The 20,527-nt window shown below is 41.3% G+C and overlaps 1 protein-coding gene across 4 annotated transcripts in view; it reads right to left on the bottom strand.

Annotated features, from left to right (window-relative positions):
* The window catches only part of LOC124619395, a 199,687-nt gene that overhangs the window by 126,469 nt on the left and 52,691 nt on the right, over positions 1-20,527 (bottom strand). For all 4 annotated transcript variants that reach the window (XM_047145747.1, XM_047145748.1, XM_047145750.1 and 1 more), the window contains 2 exons: positions 15,999-16,240; positions 7,045-7,226 (listed from right to left, as the gene is read on the bottom strand). In XM_047145747.1, the coding sequence (XP_047001703.1) occupies positions 7,045-7,226; positions 15,999-16,222 (406 nt within the window). In that variant the 5' untranslated portion in view covers positions 16,223-16,240. The remainder of the gene's footprint in view (positions 1-7,044; positions 7,227-15,998; positions 16,241-20,527) is intronic.

Here is a 20,527-nt window from a genome sequence, read left to right as displayed (position 1 = left end):
TTAGTCCATTCCTATGCCACTTCTAATCCCAATCCCTTGGTACTACGATCATATCCCTGTAGACGACTCAGGTGCAAGACATGCCCAATCCATCCACACAGTACTTCCTATTCTAGTCCTGTTACAGGCTTATCCTATCCTATCAGAGGCCGTGCCACTTGTGAAAGCAGCCATATCATATACCAGCTTTGCTGCAATCATTGCACAGCTTTTTACATTGGTATGACTACCAACCAGCTGCCCGCTAAGATCAACAGCCACTGGCAAACTGTGGCCAAGAGCAAAGTAGGCCACCCTGTGGCACAACATGCAGCTGGACATAGCATGCTTGATTTCAATGGCTGCTTCACTACCCAAGTCATTCTGATCCTTCCCTCCACCACAAGATTTTTGAACTGCACAGATGGAAGTTACCCTTACAACATATTCTCTGCTCCTGAAATTATACCAGCCTCAACCTGTAACACTATTACTGATATCAACTATAATGGCCCTATCAAACTTCATTGTCTGTTTTTACTTAATTTGTCTACTGTATAACCATGCTCTCCGATTTAACATCCATGTAAATGTTTTATTCATTATTTATGTAACTGTAATTGATTTATAGATGTTATGTCAAAAGTAGTACACTGAAAAAGATAGAAAATGTTAAAACTTTACTTGTAATACTGGTTCAAGCATAGGGTAAGTAGGTTTGTAATCATGTAAAACTTGGAGGGAAGTCCTTCCGCAATGCAACTGGCAAGGTGGAAATAGATAAAATGGAACTGGCAGTTGAACTGCAAGGCTCCTGTGTGGCACGAGTCAGTCAGTGGCTAGCAGGCAAACTGCGCACATCTAGTGAATTGAAAGAGGCAAGAAGAACAGCAAGATTATGTTATCTGGCTTCAGATGTGGAAGTAATTTGACTTATTATCCATGCTATACTTTGGTTAGCTCTTTATTATGAAAATCTGACACTCACAAAGAATTTTCAGAGCATCTTGCACAGGAAGAGCCATGGATACTTTTGCCACCTTTTTTAAACAACACAGGAGATCGACACTGTCGCCACCTTCATCTCAAATTATCAGTTGAGTATTGTGTAATTGCCTGGCCATTAACGTGGTTTCTTTTTCAATAATAATTATGTATTCTGCAAACTTTGTACTGAGCCACCATGTTTTATCCTTAGCCCTTTACCTAGAGAGGGTCCTGTCCCAAGTACTATGATAATTACAAGTCTCCTGTTTTACTGAACTTAAAACAAAGGTTAATAAACTTTGTGGTGTTGTAAAGTACATAATTATTTGGGGAACATAAGTTTTAAAATACTTCATGTAATTTTCTTTAAAGATTTGTTAAAGTTTCATCAAAGTACAATTACTACGAGATGATATAAAGTATTCCATTTAAAGATTTTTCTTATTGAGATAACAGTGTTCATTATTTCATGTGTTATATAGTTAACACTGTTTCTAATATTGTGTTGTGAATAAAATGTGCAGCCTAGTTTCTGGATCCCCATGCTAATAGTTGACCAAGATTTAAATTTCATATTACAGTAGGAGTACTCAAGAAGTACAACTTTTATTCTTATAACCTGTGTGTACTATAGCAAGCAAATAGCTACAAGTATTCAAACTACACTAGATTCAGGTATCACATGTCCCATCTGAGCTGTATAGTACTAGGAAGTGAATGTTCCTTGAGAAGACAAATAATAATCAGTACAAAAAATACAATAACTTCATAACTATTTCAATGGTGGTAATTTCCTATAATTAAACTGGCAAAAGAACCCCTTGCTCAAGTTAGCAGACTCCACCATTAGTAATAATTTACCTATAATCATCATTAATTTCCTACTGCAATGTACAGATAGGAAGTGTTACCGAGAGCCAGTTGTTGCCTAAACACACAATAGTATTCCTCCTGTGTAGTTCATGTCAAATCACTGGTACATTACTTGCTGAAGTGTGTACTGTCTTTAACCGATCAGCAAAACAGAATTTCAGTATCAAGTAAAGCCAATCCTAATAGTTGCCAATCCTAATAGTTAACTTTCTTTATGAAAATTATTAATACTTGGTACAACTTTGCCTAATTAGGCTGGTGACCATTTCCTGTTACATTAATTACAGTTAACATGATTACTAATAGAACCTTGGTTCAATTCCCGTTTGTTCTGCTACTGCTTCCTTTCTATAGAAATCTTTAGAGAAACATAAATAGTATATTACCTTTTCATTATGCCTGACCACAGTCAAATAAGTATCCTTTCACATGAGTAACATTATCAGTGTATTGCTAATTTACAACTAGCCTGTAGTGTTATAAACCTATGGTAACATACTGTCTCCACACACTCCACTTATAGTTTTCACTCCCCCCTGTCCCGACATCTCCTCCCTATTTTCTTCTCCCATCTTATTTGTGTGCTGCCCTCTGCTCATCTTTCCCTGGTCCTCTCTCTTTTCATTCTGCCCCCCCCCCCCCCCCCACACACACACTTTCTGCCCCACAGTTTAACACTGTGACAGCTCTTCTCTACCCCAACTTTCAACTGCAATCCTTTCCCGTTATCTGCCACATGCAGATTGCTGCTTCCATTCTACTTGACAGTTACATTCTGGTCTGAGCTGCTGGAGATGGCAGTCATGTGTGTGTAAGGTGTGCCTGCTTGCATGAATGACTGTGTGTGTTTTTTGTTTCTTTTTCTTACAAAGACTGTGGCTGAAAGTTAATGTTTAAGTGTCTTGGCTATGCCTGTCTGCAACTTAACGTGTCATCTTTACGTTACGTAGCTATCTATCAGTTCCTTACATTGTTTATATTCCAGCCTGGGGTTTCCATTCTTGATTTCACTACAGGAGGTACTTTGATAATGTGATCATTGAAATAGTGAATGAAAGTAAACCTAGAGCTGATTCATAACATCATACAAAATGCAAAAACAATGTCTAAATTTAAACTTTTAAATATTTTTATAAAAATAAATAAACTGCCTGCTTATGTGTTTCGTAATAAGGTTCAAAAGATTAACTTTAGATATTATGTAGGCTGTCATGTCTTTTTTATGTTATTTTTTAAGTGTGAGCTCCAGGTTTACTCTTCCTTTACCTTTCCAATGACCACATTACCAATGTATCTACTCAATAAAAGTCATACACTATAAATATGAGAGATTTCACATTTTCAGGATGTAATATATACTCTGGCTATCAAAATCTCTTTTAACCATTTATAGGCAATTGGTTTTGATTATCACATTCTTCATTTAGCACTTTGATTAAAGTTAAATTTGAATGCATAATATGGGCCTGAGCTTGAGACGCAGTTCCTCACACTGCTTACACATATAAAGTTGTTTTATTTTATACACATTCAGTGTATATTTGGGTATGTCTCCTTAAAATAATGAAATGATAGTATGCTAGTATAAGACAGGTGACCCCTGTGGGGTTACTCAGCCACTTGATGAAGTCTTTCTATTTGATGCCTCTTTGGTAACTTCCGCTTCAATGAAGATGAGATGAAATGATTAGGACAACATTCCCTAAGCAAGTAGTTTGAGACACTTCAACACACTCATACACTGTAATAAGTCGTTATCTATATGGATTACATTATTTTCTGTAACATTTTGGCCATTTTGGAAATGAATATGCAGGTCAATTATTAGGCCCATGAAACATTAAAAAACAATCAATATACAGGGTGATTCAAAAAGAATACCACAACTTTAAAAATGTGTATTTAATGAAAGAAACATAATATAACCTTCTGTTATACATCATTACAAAGAGTATTTAAAAAGGTTTTTTTTCCACTCAAAAACAAGTTCAGAGTTGTTCAATATGGCCCCCTCCAGACACTCGAGCAATATCAACCCGATACTCCAACTCGTTCCACACTCTCTGTAGCATATCAGGCATAACAGTTTGGATAGCTGCTGTTATTTCTCGTTTCAAATCATCAATGGTGGCTGGGAGAGGTGGCCGAAACACCATATCCTTCACATACCCCCATAAGAAAAAATCGCAGGGGGGTAAGATCAGGGCTTCTTGGAGGCCAGTGATGAAGTGCTCTGTCACGGGCTGCCTGGCGGCCGATCCATCACCTCGGGATAAGGTTTCATAACTAACCTTTTTCGTAGGACTCTCCATACAGTTGATTGTGGAATTTGCAGCTCTCTGCTAGCTCTGCGAGTCGATTTTCCTGGGCTGCGAACAAATGCTTGCTGGATGCGTGCTACATTTTCATCACTCGTTCTCGGCCGTCCAGAACTTTTCCCTTTGCACAAACACCCATTCTCTGTAAACTGTTTATACCAACATTTAATACACCACCTATCAGGAGGTTTAACACCATACTTCGTTCGAAATGCACGCTGAACAACTGTCGTCGATTCACTTCTGCCGTACTCAATAACACAAAAAGTTTTCTGTTGAACGGTCGCCATCTTAGCATCAACTGACGCTGACGCCTAGTCAACAGCGCCTCAAGCGAACAAATGTACAACTAAATGAAACTTTATAGCTCCCTCAATTCGCCGACAGATAGTGCTTAGCTCTGCCTTTTGTCGTTGCAGAGTTTTAAATTCCTAAAGTTGTGGTATTCTTTTTGAATCACCCTGTATATCAAGCAGTGTGTGAGTGTGTGTGTGTGTGTGTGTGTGTGTGTGTGTGTGTGTGTTTTCTGTCTTTCACATAATATTATCATTTATAATGTTGTGTCTAGCCACGTAAATATTTCGATTTTTAAAAATCATTTCATGTATATGGTTAACAATGCAGGAAAGACAGATTGCTACTTACCGTAAAGATGACATGTCAAGTTGCAGACAGACACAACTAAAAGGTAGTCACAGATAGCTTTTGGCCACAGGCTTTGTCAGTAAACACACACAAAACTGCCAACTTCAGCATCTTGGGCTTGAATTCAGCATCATGTGGGATGTAAGCAGCAATCTGGAGGGGGACAAGGAAGGGGAAGGGGAAGGGATAGTAGTGTGTGGGTGGGGTGAGAGACGAATGCTGTCTGGTGGAGTGTTCAGGGACTGGACTGCCAACTTGTGCAGCTTCAGGAGGTAGTGGGGCAGGGGGGGTGGGGGTGGGGGGAGAGGAGTGGGGAAAGACAGACGGATGTGTTGGAAGAGGGCTGCAGATAAACAAGATGGGAGATGAGAAAGTGGAGGAGATGATAGGACAGAGGGTGGAAACTGTTGGGTGGAGGGTGTGTGGACAGTTTGTTGCTGTAAGTTGAAGCTAGGATAATTACGGGAGCGGAGAATATGTTGTAAGGATAATTTTCATCTGCACGGTTCAGAAAAGATGTTGGTGGAGGGAGAGATCCAGATGACTCTGGTAATGAAGCAGCTATTGAAATCAAGTGTGTTATGTTCAGCTGCTGTGTTGTACCCCCAGGCTGTGGCTAAGCCATGTCTCCGCAATATCCTTTCTTTCAGGAGTGCTAGTTCTGCAAGGTTCGCAGGAGAGCTTCTGTAAAGTTTGGAAGGTAGGAGACGAGGTACTGGCAGAAGTAAAGCTGTGAGTACCGGGCGCGAGTCGTGCTTCGGTAGCTCAGTTGGTAGAGCACTTGCCCGCGAAAGGCAAAGGTCCCGAGTTCGAGTCTCGGTCGGGCACACAGTTTTAATCTGCCAGGAAGTTTCATATCAGCGCACACTCCGCTGCAGAGTGAAAATCTCATTCTGGAAACAGGGTGGTCTATTTTGCTAGTGGTCACAGTTTGGCAGGGGCTGTTCATCCTGGTGGGCAGCTGATTGGTAGTCATACCAATATAAAATGTTTGTGACATGATTGCAGCAAAGATGGTAAACGACAGGCTGCTTTCACAAGTGGCACAGCTCCTAATGGGGTAAGATAAACCTGTGACTGGACTGGAACAGGAAGTGCTGAGTGGGTGGGTTGGGCAGGTTTTGCACCTGGGTCTTCCACATAGATATGATTATTGTGGCAAGGGGTTCGGATTGGGAGTGGCATAGGGATGGAGCAGGATGTTGTAGAGGTTGGATGGGTGACGGAAAACCACTTTAGAAGGGGTGAGAAATATCTTGGGGAGGATGTCTTTCATTTCAGGGCACGATGATATGTAACCAAAGCCCTGGCGAAGGATGTGGTTCAGTTGTTCCAGTCCAGGGTGGTACTGGCTGATGAAGGGGACACTCGTTTGCAGTGCATTCTTGGGGTTGGTGGGGGGATTAGGGGTGTAAGGGGGGAAATGGCATGGGAGACAGGCATTGTCCCCCAGACCTAGCCCACAAACAAATCTCCCATGCCATTTCCTCTTGCACTCCCAATCGTCCCACAAACCCCAAGAATGAGCCTGTCTGCAATTTGACGCATTTTCTTTATGGTAGTAAGTAGCAAGCTGTCTTTTCCTACATTGCTGATATTTCTACATGGAGTTTCTGTTGTTACAGCACGCAGAATACGCATACGTGATGTTACATAACATTATATTGGTGGGAGGTGATTATCTTCTAATCTACCCAATAATATGTGACTATACAGGATTTACATGCTAGCATGTCTTTTGGCACTGCAAAGTTTCCTACAAACTCTGTGTGGCTACACCACACTGCATTACTATGAGATTATGAAGTCCAGTTTTCAGATTATAATTCATCCTGACCTACAAATCCCTGGCTCTGATGAATCTAATTACTTTTCCAGAGATGACTTCACAATTAAGAAAGGGGTATAACTACAAATGATATAAAACAGTGTTATTAATTACTTTCAGGTATGCTACCTTATTAACATTTGAAAAAGTAAAACAGACATTATAAATTACTAATTTTTAAGACACTTTTATAGCACTGGCCCATGTATGTAATTCTGTGTGTTTTATGTTATATTGGTCACAGGGTTTAATAATGCACATGATGATGAAAAAAATGCTGTATATAATGGAATAGTACATGATATTTTCGTAGCTGAGTTTGCAGCTTATCCAGCGTTCCCTGCACTAAGTCAACATGGTTGCAATACGAATGGACTTTTAGTTATTACAACTGTTACAGAAATATCACGGTACCTTTCACATCATCTGATGTTTCATTTTCGTTTGAAAAAAGCATCCCTAAGTCGGTCTCAGGGAAGGGCCCACTTTCAGTGTTTTGTGCTGCATCCAAGCATGACACATCATCGAACCCAGTTGGTGCTGGTAGTGGTATAGCATAGTCTGAATTTGGAGGACTGGTGAAGCCATCATCAACCCTGCAAAATAACAAAACCTTATAATTTAATTATTATACTGTAAGGCCCTGGGTGCAATACAAATAATGAAAAGAGTAAAGGTATTCATTAAATACACATTTGAAGCATTCATTGGTCAACGGAAAGCTTGAAAATGTTTTCAATCCTATTTATGTACCTGTGAATCACTCAACTATCTTTCCATTATATGAATTTATAACACTCATAGTAACAACATTTGCCAATGCTATGTGAAGGGTATAAATGGTATCTCTAATTTTGTGACTATTCTGTTTCATAGTAGTGGAACACAGTCACATTTAGGCATTAAAATGTCTTCTTCATTCAAACCTAATAATTTTACACACACACACACACACACACACACACACACACACACACACACAATTGGGTTGTGATGGTGGGGGAGCAGTGTGTTACTTTAGGTTTAGGCAATGAAGGTTACAGGAGTGAAGGATGTGCTGTAAGGATAGCACCCATCTACACAGCTCAGAAAAGCTGGTGGTGGTGGTGAGGATCCAGATGGCACAGGATGTCAAGTAGCCATTGAAATCTCGCATGTTGTACTACTAGGTGGTCCACCTTTATGGCAAGACTTTGGCAGGGGCCATTCATTCTAGCTGACAGATGGTTGGTTGTCACACCACTGTAAAACACCGTGCAGTTGTTGCAGCAGAACTGGTATAGAACATCGCTGCTTTCACAGGTGGCCAGGCCTTTGATGGGTAAGCTAAGCCTATAACAGGACTGGAGTATGTGATGCGAGGCGGGTGGATTGGGCAGGTGTTCCATCTAGGTCTTACACAGGGGTATGATTCCTGTCACAGGGGATTGGGGGTAGGAGCTGCATAAGGATGGACTAGGATATTGTGGAAATTGGGTGGGTGGTGGAACACCACTTTGGGAGAGGTCAGAGGTATCTTGGGTAGGATGTCCCTCACTTCAGGGCATGATAGATAGATAGTGAAAGCCCTGATGAAGGATGTGGTTCTGTCGTTCCAGTCCAGGGTGATATTGGGTGACAAGAGAGGTGATTCTTTGTGGTTGGTTCTTGGGATGGAAGTGAGGATCAGGTGTGTGTGAGGATATGGCATGGGAAATCTGGTTGTGAATTAGGTCTGGAGGGTACTGCCTGTCTGTGAAGGCCTTCAGAATACTGGGCAAGGAAGTTCTCACCACTGCAGAAGAGTCTACCACAGCCCTCATTGATCAACACCTCCAACCAACTATCCAAAATTTAGTCATCCACACTGAAGACACAAACCACTTCCTGCACTGGCTCTCCATCATCCCCACACCCTTACATCCCGGATCCCTACTCCTTACTGTTGATGCAACCTCCCTATACACCAATTTCCCTCCGGCCCATGGCCTTGCCGTGTTTGAACACTACTCTCAACGCCCAGCAGATTCCAATCCCATCACTTCATTCCTTGTACATCCAACCAACTACATCCTAACCCAAAACTACTGCACCTTTGAAGGGAAGATATACAAAACCTCATGGCACAGCCATGGGCACCTGTACGGCAACCCCCCTATGCCAATCCCTTCACGAGCCACCTAGAGGAAACATTCCTACCTCCCCAAAACCCCAAACCTTGATCTGGTTCAGGTTTATTGACGACATCTTTATAATCTGGACCCAAGGCCAGGACACATTATTCTCATTCCTTCACTACATCAACACATTCCCCCCCATCCGCTTCAAGTGGTCCTCCTCCACCCATTGTGCTACCTTCCTAGACGCGAATTTCATCTCAGATGGCTCCATCCACACTTTGATCCACATCAAACCCACCAATCACCAACAGTACCTCCACTTGGGCCGTTGCACAAGTTCCACACCAAAAAATCCCTCCTATACAGCCTTGCCACCTATGGTAGACATATCTGCAGTGACAAGAATTCCCTCGCCCAGTATTCTGAAGGCCTCACAAAGGCCTTCACAGACAGGCCATGCCTTCCAGACCTAATTCACAACCAGATTTTCCATGCCATATCCTCACACACTTGATCCTAACATCCATCACAAGAACCAACCACAAAGAAGCACCTCCCTTGTCACCCAGTGTCACCACGGACTGGAAAGACTGAACCATGTCCTTCTTCATCAGTGTTTTGATTATCTATCATTATGCCCTGAAATGAGGGACATCCTACCCAAGATACTTCCATCATATCCCAAAATGATGTTTTGCCACCCATCCAACCTCCACAACATCCAAGTCCATTCATATATCACTCCCACTTTCAATCGCCTGCAACAGGAATCGTACCTCTGTGGAAGACCTAGATGCAAGGCCTGCCCAATTCACCCATCTAGCATACCTACTCCAGTCCTGTCACAGGATTATCCTACCCCACAAAAGGCCAACTGTCAACTAGAATGAATGGCCACTGCCAAACTCTTGCCAAAAAAACCAGTAATACGCAGAGGCACAACATGAGAGATTGCAACAACTGCTCCACAACCCATGCATCTTGATCCTCCCCACCACCACCAGCTTTTCTGAGCTCTGCAGATGGGGGCTAACCTTAACAACACATCCTTCACTTCCAGAGCTTTCCTCGCCTAAACCTAAGGTAACTCACTGCACCCTCCCCATCCGCTTTTGCACATGATTTTCCTACAGCTACAAAAAAGAAGTGCATTCTGAAACCTAGCCAAGCTCTGTCCTTTGGTTAGCTTCTGTACAAACCAATGATGCAGCACTTGTGCCTCCTTTATTCCTAAATAATTTGTCATTTTCAATCAGAACTTTCTGTGCATTATTTCAGATCTTTAAACTGTAAAAATGAGGAAAGAATGTGTGTTGATGGCACAGTTTTGAATGACCTTTCTTTTTGTGGATGCATTGTTTGCATACAGCTCAGATAAACTTAACAGTGAATAGAAGAAGTTAATAGTGATTTTGAAAACCTAACAAATTCTGGGGAAAGTACAAATTAGAAACAAGGTCACTGTAAAAGTGTAGGAGTTTTTGTATTTCAAGCAGATTAAGATAAGGAATGAACACTAATGATGATCAGAGGAGTAAAAAAGTTCTGGGATACATTTGGTGAAGTAAAAACAAGTTTCAATGTGTTTGGTACCCAAAAATAACCAAACATGTACTACCTGTTCTAACTTATGGCAGCAAGCTAGATTTTTAATGCAAATATCACTGAAAAATGGAGTTGCTAGGTAAGTAATAGAAAGATTGAGGAACGTGTGTTCAGAATAACTAAACAACCTACAAGAAACGAACAAATGGATCAGGCAATACATTAAGGTGCTAGCTATAATTAAGGCTGAAGTGAAACTGAAATGTTGAGGAAGAAGGAAGGGGCTGGAGGATTGGGGGTTCGGTGATGGTTTAGATTTGGAGATAAAAGTAGGAGAATGGATGGTGGATACACCACAGAAGTTCATGGCCGAATTCCAAGAGATAAGGGAAGCCCGAGACAAAATGGATGGTGGTTTCAAGCAACATTAGTGGACATACAGGAGAATAAGTTCGACATTTAAATACTTACATGATCTGAATTCAGACCGGTGTCAGCCAGGTTGGTATCTATCCTAATTTTTTTTTTACCTTATTGATTGGTGTTAATTCACTACTATTTTGACAGATTATTACATTCATGCACATACACAAAAACTGTGTGGAAAAATTGAGGGGAAAAGGAATGGAAGTTTGATTTCGACTTGGTAAGAGGCATGTGTGGATTGTAGCATTTATTCCCTAAACATTTATAAAGCATGTGTTGCCACTCTGATGTTTATTATTAAGATCAGGCACTGTCAGTGCAGCCTCAGCAGGCCAGGCTTGAAAATGAACCTGAAAGACTCTGAACTACTCCCTAAATATAAATACTGCAACTGCTGACAGGATCATTAATAAACAATTTCAGGAATTTTGAAGAAGTCACTGGTTCCCTGTCAACAAAATGTTGAAACTGAAAACAGAAGTATTTCGCTGAATTATTGATCCATCTCATCAACACTGATTTGTAGTAGGATTTTGGAAAATATACTGTGTTACAACATCATGAAATACATGGAAGGAAATGATCTATTGATACATAACCAGAACACATTCAAAATATATCATTCTTGTGAAACACAACTGACTCTTTATTCACATGAAATAATGAGTATTACTCACATGGGATCTCAAATTTGTTCTATATTTCTAGATTTCTGCAAAGGTTTTTGACATCATTCCTACAATCAGCTTTTAATCAAATTTCATGGCTATGGAGTGCTTCTCAGCTGTTCTATTGGATTAGTGATGCCCTTTTCCAAGGATCACACTCCATAGTTACTGACAGGAAGTCAACTAGTAAAACTTCCCAATGGAAGTGTTATACGAGTAGGACCACTGCTTTTAGGAGACAATCTGAGTAGCCCTCTTAGACTGCCTGCATCTGATGGCATGATTTACCACGCATTACAAACATCAGGAGTTCAAAATGAAATGTATAATGATTTACACAAGATATCAAAATGGCACAAAAGCAACAACAATAAAACGTATGAAGTCCTCTTTATGAGTTCTACGTTAACACACAGTCTAACACGGATCATACATCTGCCACCTAAACATTAGTCTGGCCGAGGACCCTGGCATGCGTACTACGCCATCTGCACCGATGTGAGGCAGCTTGTTCAGATCTGGCCCAAGAGGTAAGTGCTATGATTGGGTGTACTAACTTCATAGGCTTACAACAGTCCTTCCCTCTTGGTAAAAAATTAACTGTGAAGATGTCCACACCTTTGTTGGAAAGGGATAACTGCTGGGGTATGTGTCGTGCTGTCACAGGAGAATACGGTCCGAAATGATGCGGGCATGGACAGGCACGGCACACACCCGCGTGAGAGACAGTAATAGAGCACCGGTGGTGGAGACAGTGTATTCGCACCCACATCCAGGCACGCACTTGGCGACAGAGACAGCAGAGAAGATGATGGCGGTGGCAGTGGCAGCAGGGGTTGCACATATGGAGGAAACCTGGAGCTGCCTATGCCATCCGGTGGAGGTGGCAACCAGAACAAAGTCAGTCTATGGGGGCTGGCACTGATGGTGGAGGCAGTCGTGGGGGGCAGGGTCTCTGGCACGTTGGGCAGAGCTGGTCATAATGTTGTGACACCAAGAGACGGTCTTGTCCCCGATGGACGGCTGCTGGTATCCACTTAGGGCATTGGGCAAAACTGCTGGCCCAGGTGGCTGAGCCCAGACAGAGTTGCAGTGAAGAACCATCCAGGTGTCCGCAGGAGCAGATGAAGCAATGTACGGGGCTGGCAGCCATGAAGCAGCTCTACTGGGCTACAGTTGCCAACTGGAGTGAACCTATATGAGCTCAAGAACCTTGTGACGGCTTCCTCTGGAGAATATGGTATATTTTTCCATTTGAGTTTTGAATGTACAGACCAGCTGCTCTGACTCACCAATGGAGTGAAGATGAAATTGAGGGGCAATGAGTGTACAAGAAACACCTCAAAGGTCCAAGTGTAGAAGGTGCACAACATCCTGCTGCAGTGTGGACAGGATCACAAACCCCAGCACTGAATCTTCAGTAGCCAGACGTAATACACCATCAAGAACTGAGAGGCAGTGGCAGAGAACACAATAATTATGGAAAGGATCCAAAGCTCAGTCCAGAAGCCAGCCATGTTGGACAAATTGAACTAGACATAAGATAGGATCGACCATAACAGCTGCTGAAATCTGAGAACTGGTAATGAGAAAACCATCCACGATGTTTTGGGCTTCTACATCTAAATGGAAACACAAGTTCATCCTAATCAAATGCAGGATTGGTACCAATTGGGAACTGAGAAAGAGCATCCATAATAGCATGTGGTGCAGAAATGAATCTTGTAGTTATACTGCGACAATAACAGAGCTTAGCGTTGCCAGTGATGGGTTGCTTTGTCTGGTAGATATACCCAAGGATGGTAAACAGAAAGCAGAGGTTTATTATTTGCAACCAAATGGAATTTAGAACACTATAGGAAAGCATGACTTTTTTGTACAAACACAATAGTAGGAGCTTCTTTTTCAATCTGTGAGTAGTGCTATTGCTCCTGTGTTTTGGAAGAGTAAGCAATAGGGACTTGGGACCACCCACGTATTTGTGTGTGAGAACAGTCCCAAGACCATACTGGGAGGTGTCTGTGGCCAAAACAAGATGTTGGCCTGGTTAGAAGGTAACCTAGCAAGGTGCTGAGCATAATTTTGTTTTCAACAGGGTAAAAGCATGCTCACAGGTGGGTGACCAGAGAAAAGGAACACCTTTGCGTAAGAGGGCATGAAGAGACTGAGCCACAGTGACTGTATCAGGAAGAAATTTATGGTAGTATGCAGTCTTTCCAAGAAAGGCCTGCAACTCTTTGACATTGGTAGCCTGCAGCTCCTTGATACTGGTAGGATGCAGCAAAACCACAACAGTATCAACATGCTGGCATAAAGGCTTGATGTCAGCACGCAAGACTTGAAAACCAAGACTGAGGACAGATGGATGAAAAAACTGAGATTTGTCCATGTTACAGCCAGTCCCAGGAGCCTGCAACACAGTGAAGAAGGCACAAAGGTTTTTTCAAGTGTTCATCTGCTGAGGAACCAGAAACCACAATATCATTTACCCTGGCACAGAGGCCGTGTGTCACTCCAAAAATCATTGGAAAGTGGAAGGGGCACTAGCTACACTGAATGGCAGGTGCTAGTATTATTGGTGTAGCCTGAAGAGGATATTCACTAGGAGGATATGCTTGGAATCATCATCCAAGGCAGTTGCAAGTAGTCTTCTGACAAGTCTCCTTTTGGAAAAATATTGACCCCTGAAAAGCTTTGCTACGAGTTCATCATCCTGATGGGGTAAGGGATGGGTATCAAGAACAGTCCACGAATTTACAGACTGTTTAAAATCACCACAGAGCCAAAGCTTGCTGTTAGGGTTTGCAACAATTACCAACACAGTACACCGTTCACTAGAGGAGACAGATGTGAAAACAGTCAAGGATATAAGTCAATTGAGTTCTGATTTGACTTGCTCCTGTAAAGCTAGTGTGATGTGAACCTTGAAATCGGTAGCACACCCTAAACATTCTGAAAACGTTGAGGAAAATTCCAAGCAGAGTACATCCAGTTGTTGGCATAGAACTCTATCCAGTAACAGATGCACTTTGTCGAAAATAGAGAAATCAAAAATTTTGACGCTTCTAATCTAAATAAGTTTTCAGTGTTGGCATCGTACACCACTAGAAAGGTCAAAGACCGAACAACTACTTTATACACTGCTGGAGAAGAAAACTGTCACAAAGTTAAACGACGGCGACGACGATGAGAAGCAATGGTGTCTGCATCACATCAAGCTTCTATCTTAGATCCTGCTTCCCTAGATACTACAAACGATTGGTCAATGTTCACAAAGCTTCTGTGAGAGGGATTTTCACATTGTAAAGCATGTTCGAATTTCTATATCAGGGGCCAGGCATGTTATAGAATCACTAACCACTGAATCAGCATACGAGTCCTGGAGAGTGTCAGTAACAAACTGGCAACGACAGCTAACACTGAAGTTCCGTAGCACAATCTCTGTATGACTGATGTGGCTACTTTTGACAACAGCAGAACTCAATGTCACCTGCAATAGCATCAGTATGTTTGCAGTAATAAGCAGAGACCAACTGACGTCTTGAGGGGCAGCCAGCTGACACTAAAGGTGATAAACACAAGGAGAAATCCATGACAAAGTCTTACAAACGTTGAGGTCGGTGACTCCATAAGCTCGGAAATGTTGACGAAGGAATTTTTCTTACGTGTCCCAATCTTTCATAGAATCATTATACGGAGGAAATAGTGGGGGGTCTTGTTAGTGGCAGTGAACCCTGGCATGTTAACGGAGCAGTCAAATTGCTTAGTGCTTCGGGGAGAGACTTCTGCTGGCTGGTTAGAGGGCCACTGCTGTTCAACAAGATATTGCAAAACTTCATTCACTGACATACTGGCCATAGCAAACCGAGAAACTGAAGATGTGGAGTAAAATCCCATCCTCGAAACCAAAAATATTGTAACGTTGCACACCACAATATCAGAATTCCAGCCAATGAACTTTTATTCTGTTTCCACATGCAGGGATGTACTAAAACACTTAAATAAGAAGGACATTATCGTACATCTGTCACCTAAATATTAGACTGGCATGCCAGCTTACATATGGCTGTTGGCACACAACCCAGCACTTGCTGTGCCATGCTGTGCTGTCTGCACCGATGCAAGTGGGCCTCTTTAGGCCAGCCATGGAGGCACTTGTAGTTTGATTATGCGCACATACTGTATAGGGTTACAACAGATATGATATGCAAATCTAAGGTGGCGGTCGCTAAAACAAAAGCATTTTTTTGTTGCAATGATATTTCTTCACAAAATTTCAATCACTTACTTTCTTCTCCAAATACGAATTTTTTTTATTGAATACCACTTACATAGAGAAAAATAACCATTGTAACAAAATAAGAGAAATAGAAGGTCATATGGAAACATTTATGTCTTCATTTTCCCCCACCAACTATTTGAAAATGGAATGGTCAAGAAATAGTCTGAAATTGTTTCTCTGAACCCTCGTAACAAAAATTTAAATGTGAATGCAGAGCAATCATACTGATGTACATGTGGATTGATTATGCCATGAAACTAGCAACTTTATACATTTTTTGGAATGTTTATTCTTTATAAAAACTATTACTTAATGATATATAATGGTCATACAAACATTGTTAATTACCAGGTATTTTCAATGCCCATGACTTCTAAGTGGCTGCCAATATGTTCTGGGTAGCGAATGTCTGGAGTTGAGCAATTGCGACTGTTAGTGTCACTATTATTTTCATCCAAGTCTGCAAAAGTATCATTAAGTGGAGTAAGACCATTTATTTCTTCACAATTAAAATGATTCTCATCATTTACAGCTGCTGAACATAAGGTGAAGACAGTGGCGTCTTGATCCATTCAAGATAAATGTGATTCCTGTGAACAGTCGGAAAGTATTAGTATGGCATGTTTATTTTTCAACCTCCTCCTCCTACTACTACTACTACTACTACTACTAATAATAATAATAATAATGATGTCTGATTTAGTTGACTGAGACTTAAAGACAATACAATACTGGTTGTTTTCAGCAACGAAATATGCAGTCTCTTAAGAAGAGGTACAAAATTATGATGACTAAAAAGCTTTTTACTACATTTTAAAGTTAAACTTATCAACAGTGATTTCCATATTACGTGAAATAGCCTTTAATGTATGTTTGGCTTCAACTGTAAGATCCTGTGCAGTGAATTTTACCTGTGTATTTGGAGAGAACAGTTAATAAAGGGCACTGGTATATGCACTACACTTGAAAATAAGTATGCTGTAGTAAAAACAAAATTTACAGTAAGACTGCAACATTCAGGGCATTTGGAAACTCATTACAAACTTCTAGGATTTGTAGATGGGGTCAGTACATAATATTTTGAACAGGAACCCATGTCCAGAAACTTACCATTTTTGTTCTACAGTGGTTTCAATTAAGACGTTTAACTTGTCCACTTCTGCTTCAAGATTGGATTAGGCATGCACAGTACAATTATTAGGTAACAGTTCAAAATGAAACATAACAAAAAAGAGCCCAGCATACTCTACATACAGAATGTAATGTTTAAATGTTAATACCAAAAAATGTGCTCAAGTGATAAATGGATATTTTGTTACGTTTCCTTTTGAATTGTTACCTAATAATTCTACTGCATCATGGCTAATTCAATTTCTCAAGCAGAAGTGGGTGAATGAAACATCTGAACTGAAAGTGTCTTAAACGGAAACTGTATGTTTCTGGACATGGGTTCCTATTCTCACTCCCTTCTACAAGTCCTAGGAGTTTGTAACAGGTATTTCCAAACACCCTGTATACCAAGAAGGTTAATGGAATACACATACCCTTCACCTACTGACAATAAGAATTGCTGTAACTTAACTCTGAATAAAAAACTTCTGATACGGGGAATAACTATCACCTGTTTACCACAAATTACAACCACACAATGCAGTTTATTACAATTCAGTATGCACAACCAGTTACTATGGGGACTAATCCACTGCTTTGACAACACTGAATATATATTTTTTATTTTTATAACTGAGGCATTTATTGATGTGCTACTTTGATAAATAAGCAGAGATCAAAGAATGAATGCAGGAGAGAACTCCATCACATACATAGAGGCCTTCTCAGAACTGAAACACAAATTTACGCAAGCTATGAATATGGCTATGAAAAGTTCAACATTTTATTGTGTGTTATTAAAGTATAGATAGAATGATCCCACTTTCCTCTAATCTACGAGGTTACTTGGCTTGCCACTTCCTGGCAATTAAAGGAGTGGGGAATGAGAGAGGGTAAACAAGGGGGAGTGGGGGACATGCAGGTGAAACTCACATAGGCACTTTCAGTAACACAAACTTGGTTTGCTGCCTGAACACTTTGAGTGCTGCAAGTTTATCAACCTATTATCTCTCTTAAGTCTTCCATATCTGTTTTGGTTTTGTTCACAACAGAAGCTGTTGCCACAGTATTATGGTCCTGATTATGACCAGGTGTGTGTACTGCATGTTTCATTTTGCATTATGAATAAAGTGTTACTCATATTCTGACTGATTTTTGCTTGCATCTGCAATATTAGGTGAAGTAAGTGATTTCATACTTGTTTCTGTTTCATATGAAACAGATGGTGGTGGTGATGGAGAGGGTTGTATGGGCGCACGATGGCAAGGTCTTCAGTGCCTGCTCAGTAACAAATTGAGACAGGTGTCAAGAAAATACTCAGAAAGATAAAACAGAACGTGAAACATGGGTAACAAGCTTGGAAAAATATGTGCCTACCCACACCGAAGCGTGGGACGAAGCATGCCGTCAGCAGTAAAACATGGACAACACAGGAAGAAAGTAGTAGAGGGAGCTAAAACAATATAGCAAATGGAAGCGGCTGGCTGACCACAAGGGAAAAAAGGGAGGAGCCAGCCACTTTGCAATACACTAAAACCTCCAGCCTAAAAGTTTAGGCCAGAGTCCAGACACATCACAAAACTTCAAAACCCTAGACACACACGTCTCATCATTAGCTGAAACACAGGGCAGATCCCCATCAACTTGTGCTTCCGCCCTTGCATCACGGTATAAAATGCAGTCTATTAAAATGTGGCAGACAGAGATGTGCACACCAAAAGCATCATAAAATGGGGGATCCTCCCGCCGTAATAGAAAGCTATGTGTGAGAGGGCAGTGCCCAATCCGAAGACGTACGAGGGTCACTTCTTCCCGCCTGAGCAACCAGCAGGAGGAACGCCACGGCCGAATTGTTGACTTCACCAACCACAGTTTATTGGCCGTCACTGCCGGCCATTCCTCCTCCTACAACTCCATGTACTTCTTGTGGAGTGCAGAAATTACAGACTGCATGAGAATAGGACACTGGACCACATCCTGTTCTCTGCAGGCCTCCTTGGCAGCCCGATCGGCCTGTTCATTGCCCCATATTCCTACATGACCAGGCACCCAGCAGAAGGACATCTCCTTACCCCGCCGTTGGAGCGAGTACAGTTGGTCATATATCACATGGACCATCTCTTCATTTGTGTACAGATTCTGCAATGATTGTAAGGCACTAAGAGAATCAGAAGAGGAGAAATCGATTGCCCCGAACATGATTCATCCGCTCTAGTGCCTTCAGGATAGCGTGGAGCTCCGCTGCGAAAACGGTATATTCATCAGGGAAGCGAATCCGGGTAACATGATCAGGAAACACTACAGAACAGCCAAGGACATTCTCCTGTTTGGAGCCATCAGTGTAAATGGTGGTAAAACCGTGTTGCACATCTAAAATGTTAAAAAACTTAGATTGGAATGTAAAATCTGGTGTACTATCTTTCTTAAACTTAGTCAAATCTAAAATAAGTCTGGGTCTCCGGAGGAGCCAAGGCAGAAATCTGCTCCAACCGTGATGGAAAACATGAAGACCAGCCATATCCATCGCAGAGAGGCAATCCTGTGCATGAATCCCATAGGGCCGCGTCGCTCATAGCCGGTTATGAAATAGCTGTGCCAGAGGAAGCTGAGTTACGGTATGGTATGCAAGTGTGTGTGGTGTGGACAAAGTTTTATACGAAACGGAAGCTGGTTTTGTCACATAGCATTTATGGACATTTGTTCTCGCCTACGAATCTGTGCCTGAAATGCTCGATTTAAATGCATTATAAGTATACTGTTCGTATTCTACTTTATTTTAGATCTCATCCATTTTTCGTACTTTTTTGCATTTAATAGAGAAGTTCATGTTAGTAGGTTTTGACAGAATAGGTATTCAACTTTATTACAGTTTATCATGGAATGAGTATGAATTTCTGCTTGGAATAGTGTTGCTTCTTGTGACTGAGTATATCATTAAACATGAAACACATGAGGTATTTACACAGTATTTACATGCAGAGCTGAGTCACTGTTTATTTCACGAAAGATACAAACAGAAATAATGAGCTCCAGTGAAGTATAATGACGCACAAAAATTTATATTTTTGCTATTTCTCATTTAACAGATACATCTGAGAAGTAATCAGCTACAGTATTCCTAATGTGGTCTGCTGCTGGCCATCCTTGTATTTTTTCCATCAGTATGCACATCTTCTGTAACTAAGAATTGTTGTGTGTTTGCATGTGTATCCATCTCTCTCATCAAAACAATCATGAATAATGATGCACACTTTTGCCAGTTAATTGCTTTATGGAGAATGCCAAATGTACATTCCATGTTTCTGTGGGTTCAATACAAGCAGTAACTGAGAATCTTTTTCAGCAGTTGACAAGCAGCTAATGCTGCTTGCTAACCAGCGATAGTACACATTACTAACACTTTTGCATTGCATATCCTTACTCATGGATAGGCACAGATATCAGTGTATTTGCAAGATAAAATTTTTTTGAACATTCAGGTACATTTTGTATGATGGAATGTGCTGTATTCTGCTACTAGTATATGAGAGTACGAGTGCGCCAACTGTAGTGTCACCACATGTTTGTACTTAAAATCAACCGCCGACTGTATAAGTGCGGGCCAGCCACTAGAGATCACCTATAGGAAGTGTGCACACAGCACTGTCTCCGTTGGGCCTCTACCAGCAACTCACACATACACACACATGGAGCAGTGCTAACTCACTCTCACTATGTTATTTTAGTTTGTACTGCTCCCATCAGTTGTTCCATGTAACACATATGTT

This window comes from Schistocerca americana, chromosome 6, assembly GCF_021461395.2.
Source record: "Schistocerca americana isolate TAMUIC-IGC-003095 chromosome 6, iqSchAmer2.1, whole genome shotgun sequence".
Classification (NCBI taxonomy): Eukaryota; Metazoa; Arthropoda; class Insecta; order Orthoptera; family Acrididae; genus Schistocerca; species Schistocerca americana.
This window is presented reverse-complemented; position numbering and strand designations above follow the sequence as displayed.